We start from the raw sequence: 7224 nt of genomic DNA on the forward strand, positions 1-7224 counted from the left end.
GCATGCCATAGTGGTCTGATCCACCATTGATCCCAGTTCTGTGCTATTTATTGATTTGCGTGTCTGCTCCAGCCCTGCTGCGGCTGGAAGACAGGGTCCACATCCTGAACGAGTGGCTGTAGGGGCAGGCATCACTGGCAGGGCAGGCACGGGGGGAGCTGTTACTGGCAGCTTTCGGCTGAAGGCAGCATGGAGATGATTGATGGCACTGCAAGCCCTGCTGTTCTGTGCATGCGACAATCCTTGCCTTGGCAACCTCTGGGTAGTTTTTCCCCTCTTCATCCACCCCACAATGAGACACTGATAAAAACAAGAGAGTTCCCTAGCAATCTGCTGAGGCATTTGGGGTTTTGTCCTTTTTTTTTTTGCCTTTTTTTTTCTTAGCAGGCTATGAGCCACAATGTAAAGAGGAAGAGGGAGAAATCAAAAGAAAAGCAGGTGCAAAACTGCCCTTTTGTTTCCCCCTCCTTCTCAAAATCCAAATTTCATGGGGTTTGGTAAATTAAGATTTCTCCTGCTTTTCTCAGCTGGCACTTAGATCCAGCAGAGATGTATTTACAGGATGCCAACTGTGTCTCTGTACCAGCCAGATGTGGTGCATTCCCCAAATCAGCAGCTTACCATGGTGCATTATATGGATGAAATAATTGTCTGCATAATGGGGAGTGCTCAGTGCGTGTAAATGACGAGTGCATCTGTCTCTCTCTATTTCTGTGCTCTGCAGAACCTCTCTGTATTTTGGTCTTACCAAGGGGACAAAAGCTGTATTTCTGGTTTTTTTCACTTTCTGTGCACCAGGCTCCTGAAGCATCAGTATAGATTTAGGAGCAGCTTGGAAATGTGTATCTGATCTATCACACCAGTGCGATCAATGCACGCAGACCTCCAGGACCAAACCAGCTAGAGCGTATCAGCATTTTCCCAAGAGGTTAAGAGGTCTATGTAGTTTTGCATCAACTAATCATCTTGGCTAAGAAATACCAATGTAAACTGTTTCCCCTTGAGAGAAACAATCTGTCTGGCTTTGTAAACACCAGTGTAAATTCTTTGGATAATTTGGAGGAAAGATGAGAGAAACAAAGGAGAAGTGGATTTTTTAAAATTTGTTTCTTTAAGGATAAGTGACTTGCTGAATTAGTAATATTTTGTTATGCTGAGTTCAATGCAAAAGTTGTTTTTTTTTCTGGGTTGTGCAAGCAGATCTAGAAGGCAGGAGGAGCCAGCCCTGTGTTGAGTTGTCTGGTCGTGGCTGCTAATGATCCTTCTGGTGCCTTGCATTGGAGCAGCGGGAGGAATTCCTGCTTCTCTTGCTTTTTCCTTTTTGCTCCATTTATTTCAAGTTTTTTCCAGACTAAATTTTTTTGTTGTTGTTGATCACAAAATTGAGTCAAACCATAGTGTGGAGGGTATGCTGGAATTACTTTTTTATCATTTGAAAGAATATGTTGAGCCATTTTTGATGGATGTGATGTGCACAAGTGTAATCGTACTTCATAAAAATGGAAATAATTGTGCTCTTGCTGATAGACAAAGGTCAACAGAAAGTATGCAAGGTAATGATAGCAAATCAAAAGGGTAATTCACTGAAAATAGTGAAACCCTGATTTAATGCGCCACAGCAGTGACATCTGATACAGGCAAATAAAACAGATAGAAGTCAAAATACATTATCAGCCTCTCTGTTGTCTTAATCCTGGTCACTTTGCAATTCTCAGAAAAGCTCCAGGTTATAGAAAATGAGCAAGTGAATATCAGTGAATAGATTTATATTATTTGACATATTTAAATGGTGTGATTTTGATTGAGATGCTGTGATTTTAAAGTGTGATTATTTTTTTTAAACCCTCACCTTTCATCAGTACCTAAATAGCAATTATACTCATTAGGTGGTCTGACATCTTGTTCCCAGTACTGAAATTTAAAGAGCCCTTTTAACCTGCATGCTAGGATTAAATGAGAACAGGCTTCTGCTGGTTTTCTATCACAGATGAATGATTACCGGTTGGTGCTGGGATAATAAAGTAATTTAATTTTGGATGTTGATTAACATATTAATTCAGATGCTGGGATCCTTTTCTATCCAGGTCAGTTCATGAGGATTTGGTGAGATGAATTTCCTAAGCCAACAAGGAAAATGTTTGCCCAAGAACAGGGGAACAGCAGTGTGCTGTTGCTTACAAGTGTTTTCCATTTTGACTTGAATCACTTCATCAGTACCAGAATAAACTTCTTAGCCTTTAGTCTGTGCTATTAGATCTGAGACACTTAAAAGGAGTCAGAGGGCCCTTTCCTGCTGTCTTGCTTCATACGTAAGGGTCTCCAATGCCTCTCTCATGGGAGAAGAGGAAAAAGGGGAGACCAAATTCCCATGCCTAAATTCTTGTTCTTGAAAAAAGTCTCTGTAGTCGATTCATATGGATCCTACCATGCCCTTCACATAGTGATCTCTTTCCAGAAGCAGCTCCATTTAGGTATTTGAACACTTAATATATGTTCTGCTAGTGGGACTTGTTGCAGTATAGGGTCATGTTCAGTGGGAGTCAAGGTGGCCAGCCAGCCTACCTTACCTAAAATCTTCACAGCACCAGTGTCTCAGAGATTAAGGATATTTTATCAGTGCATGTGAGAAATGGCAACACTTTTTTAGTAATGTTTTTGCTAAACAAGATGATTTTCTATGGAGTGTTTTTCTGCTTCTTGCACCCAGCATAACAAGGGTGGAATGGTTTTTGACCAGACATTTGTGGAGCCATTCTTTTGTTCTTATCTCTCCAACAAGCAGCTCTGGAGTTAAGGCAGCTGTTGAGAGAGAAGTGTTAAGATTAGACTGTGTTTAAAAATGTTTTATGTACTTTACATTGATTTGTTTTAATTGCCTAAAATGTAAGTGAATTGTTATGGATAGATGGAAGTGCATATAAAGTCCCTGTAGAAGACAGGGACCCAAACATTCTGTACTTTTGCTGGGATGACACCAAATTAATCTTTCTTTGTGGAATGATTTATAAGGGTTACTATGTAGAATTGTCTACCCCATCACACTTTCAAACCTTGAATATGTAACTTTTAGCAGAGTTTCTAGCAGGGCTATTATAAACTGCAAAGCAAAGAAGCCAAAGAGTGTCCATAGATGTATCTAATCCAAGCCTTTGCTAAATAATTTTTATTTAATAATAGACAATAGACTCAGCAGAGACACAACAGATCATAAGCCACAACTTTCAGTAGATTTTTAGTTAGTGAGAGGAAAATAGTCTTTAACTATTGAGAATATCTGCTATGTAGCTTAGCTTGTGGCTCTCAAAGTCTGCGGTTAGCACTTCATTCTCAGGTATCTCTGTAATGCTGTCTAGCACTGCAGAGCTATAGCAGAAGGTTTGGAGATAACATGCACCATGCTCTCCTTTTCCTTCCCCTGACTTTTCTTTGGTTGTCTTTTCATGAGGCTGAAATCATCAATTCTCCAATCACCTACTTTACTTGTCAAGTCTATTTTAAGAAAAAGTGTCTTTTCACCAAGTTAAGAGGTATCATATTCACAATGGCATCTTCCCATTGTTTTAAAAGCTGGAATCAGAGAGCTCTGTTATTGACAGAAGGAAATAAAATAATGCCAGTAAGAGCAATCCAATAGAGTCTGAGGCTGGCAACAACTCTTAACCTGTGAATCACTTGGAGCAGTAGCCTTGAGTCCCTCCTGCTAGCTGACAGGTTGCTGTTCAGAAATAGCCAACTCTGATCTTGATTCAGTGAAGGTCATGTTACTGATTCCTGATATACAGAAGTGCAATTAAGAGAAGAATCAGGCCCAAAACCTCAGAGGACAGGGTCCAGTTGGGTAAGGTGCCAGTTCTAGGCACCTTTTATCTCCTAACTTGTATAAGGTGCATTCCTACTCCCAGGCTTATGTGGTGGTATTTCTGAACCACCACAGCTATTAAAATGCAATGGTACAACAGCAAGTCCAGGCAAGACCATCACAGGATAGGGGTGGCTTTTTGTTCTGCACGATGGAATTCACAACTGAACCAGGGTAAGAACATGCAGTGTATGTAATTAGACTTCAGGACAATGTTTCTATCTGTGTCTCCACAGATATAAGCAGGACATCTGAAAGTCCCTGTGTAAAAAAATTTAGTTTTATTTTAAAAACATAGCATTTTGCCTTATGAAGATATGTGTATGGAAAGGTTGGTCAAGCAGCCTGTCAGTCAGAAGACTCCCTTCATCTCCTACCCCAAACCAGTTTCCATAGCTGCCTCTATCCAAGTTCTCAATAAATGTCTTAGTCACAGCCAAGTGACTGCAGTCCAAGAAGGCAGGTAGCAAAGTGAGAAATGCTCTTCCATAAAGAAAGGCATATCAGAATAAGCTGCTTATCACAAATTCCTTCTAAAACATCCCAACTGCAACAGACAAATATCATATTGGCAATACCATAATGTTTGCATTCACACACCAGCTGTTCTCTTTCCCACAGGATCTTGTTTTTTAAAAGGCTGGTGAAGGACATTTTTCTTAAGCAACAGATGTAGTCTTATTTCCTATACTGGCTGTATCTAGTTTTGCTTTGGGATTTTGGATTTTCCTTTATTTTTGTTGTCTATGTGCTAACATATACTGGATTCTCTTTCCAGAATATTTTTGACAGGCCGACAATAAAGTGGGTAAACCCTGTAATTTAAAGTGATGCATACTTCTATTACAGATTAATGGACTGTGGGTTTTTTAAACTTCATGTATGACTGAGTGCTGGAGTAATTGGCACACTGAATTTATGAATGTCTGTTAATGAATAAACTTTGGTAACTGAAACTGAAATAGCAAAGCTATTCCTGGACCAGAAAGGCTGGTAGATTTTTGGCCTGTAATAAATTGAACACATAACACAAAGCGGGAGAGGGGAAAAAAAAACAAACATTGCTTAGAGTAATTTCTGAGCAGGAATTACTGAATTTTTTTATTGTTTTGAAAATGAATTCAGTACATAAAACAATTTGGCTTCAACTTGTCTCTGTAATTTAATTAAAGCATTTTCGAATTTCCTTAAATCTTAATTTCAGGATAACTAGACTTCCAGAAATACCTTTTCTGTACAATATGACATAATCATATATATACATAAGTATATAATTTATAATAGTATAAACACTTACATTAGAACCTGAAGGGACTGGTTTATTAAGGTTTTGAATGCCCAGGACTTTAATTGATGCGCTGACAATCTGTAAGCACTCACATGTGTTGTGTGATGCATAAATGTGCATCATAGAACAGAATTAGCAAGACAAGTGTGTATCGATTTCAGTTGATCAAACAGTCCAAAGGAAAGACCCTCAGATGCTTTAATACCAGGGCCATAGGAAACTCAACCCTGAAAAGGCTTTTTTTCTTTTTTCTTTTTTATTTTATTAAATTTTTCCTTTTTCCCTCTAGCTTATTTATGGACAGCATTCTAGAGGATTTGTGTTTTTTAATCTTGTGGTTTTTTGGTTTGTTTATTTTTTTAAATTTCTATGTTTCAACATGGTTTAACTAAAGAGCTTATTTCATTTTACATATGTTTCCTTTTAGTCCACCCCACTATATTGTGCCCTGCCACTTTACACTTCTGACTAAATAAGAGGAGAAAGGATAGCTCTGAAGTATTGGGTGTTGTGCATCACTTTCCAGATATTAGTGATTTAAGTTATTTCTAGACCTTCTTTCTTGGTTTACTTAGTAGATAAACATTAATGCTTTGTTACAATCTTGCTGTCTTTGATTTTCTATGGAAAAGTGAGGATATTCCAATCTTTATGCCTGGAAAGACTTTAGTGTTCAAAAAAGGAAAGAGACTGCTAGCTAGAAAAGTCTGGCCAGTATCAACGGTACTGTGATTCAGAAAATAATAAGTATTACACCAGCAACGTATATGTAAATCATGTATGTTCTTTCATGTTAAACTATAAGATGAGATTTTGGTAAAATACAGAAATGCAGAAGTAAGAGCCATGAAGCTGAAATGAAGTCTAAGACTGATAAGCAAGTTCAGGTCATGAAAGAAGGTTTTTTCCAATTGTATGTGCCTGACATCTATCACTTGCTACAGCAGGCTGCATTGTGCATGGAAATACAGAAGAGCTTCTACCTTCCAATTTTATTTTTGTCCATTTAATAGAAGCACTGCAAGGAGAAATGGACCAGAAACAATTCTTTAAGTCTAAAACTGTTCCTTCTCTTACCTCAGTCTTAGTTAGAAACTGAACACATCTAAAACAGAGTAAAAATTCAGGTAGTCGATAATGGATGTAACAGCAAAAAACTCCCCACATGACCTTTGGCTTTCATTTAGATTCTGCAAGGGAAGGATGTTGAAAACAACATGAAAGAAAAACAAAGTTGGGAAGGAAGGTGATTTTTTTTTTCTTTGCTTTCAGTGACTTTAGACATAGCAGACTGATAGGGTGAGCCCTCCTTGAAAAAGTGTCTCATGATTTCTCAAGATAACATAGCTAAGCAGTGAATGCATCCCATGGAACTCACTTTAACCTGCAATCTGAGGATGGGGAGGGGGCGAGGTGGGAATATTTACCCGGGCAAATTCAAGTGCAGCATTCCCAGCCGCCACTAGTTGTCACTTTGCAACCAGTCGGTGTCGGTGTTTTCAGCACTGCGGTTAGCGAGATTGCGGTGCTAATTAAACGGAGTAACTCCCAAAGCCGCGGAAAGTCCCGAGCCAGGGGTTGTGCGATTGCCTGTCTCGGGGAGCTGAGAGGAGCTAAAAAGGCAGCTCGAGAAAGGCGGGACGCCGCTGTGGTAGGGATGAGGCTGTGCCTAGGGGCTGTGCCCCGAGCTTGGGGTGGGCACAGCAGCCCAGCCCGGCAGCGCCGGTGCACGCACACTCCTCCCGTAAAGCCGAGTCTTACCTGAAGAAAACGATCGTCTCCCACACGTAGACTCCGAGCGCGTTGACGTTGCACATTTTTCCAGTTCTCGCTGGTTTTTTTTGTACTCCGTGAGGGGTGGGCTGGTGGGGTTGGCCAATAAAGTAACCCGGCAGTTGGCAGGAAGAATTGGTAGGGGAAGCGAGTCGCCCCTCCCGGGGCAGGCTGTGCTCGGGGGAGGCCGGGCGAGCTCCGCTCAGCACCCTGGACTGTGGCAGCAAGGGACGCCCCAGTCAGCACCCTGGACAGCCCCTGGCGGGCGCCCCGATCAGGACCCTGGACAGCGGCGGTGCGCGGC

The 7224-nt window shown here is 40.6% G+C and overlaps 1 protein-coding gene across 1 annotated transcript in view; it reads right to left on the minus strand.

The window, feature by feature from the left end:
• Nucleotides 1–6964, minus strand: part of LOC104540244 (glycine receptor subunit alpha-1) — a gene marked incomplete at its 3' end in the record, with an annotated part of 33264 nt that extends 26300 nt beyond the window's left edge. The window contains exon 1 of the mRNA XM_010183998.1: nucleotides 6909–6964. Within this exon, the coding sequence (XP_010182300.1) occupies nucleotides 6909–6964 (56 nt within the window). The remainder of the gene's footprint in view (nucleotides 1–6908) is intronic.
• Nucleotides 6965–7224: the final 260 nt, after the last annotated feature.

The sequence above is a fragment of the Mesitornis unicolor genome, unplaced genomic scaffold (assembly GCF_000695765.1).
Source record: "Mesitornis unicolor isolate BGI_N332 unplaced genomic scaffold, ASM69576v1 scaffold51534, whole genome shotgun sequence".
Lineage (NCBI taxonomy): Eukaryota > Metazoa > Chordata > Aves > Mesitornithiformes > Mesitornithidae > Mesitornis > Mesitornis unicolor.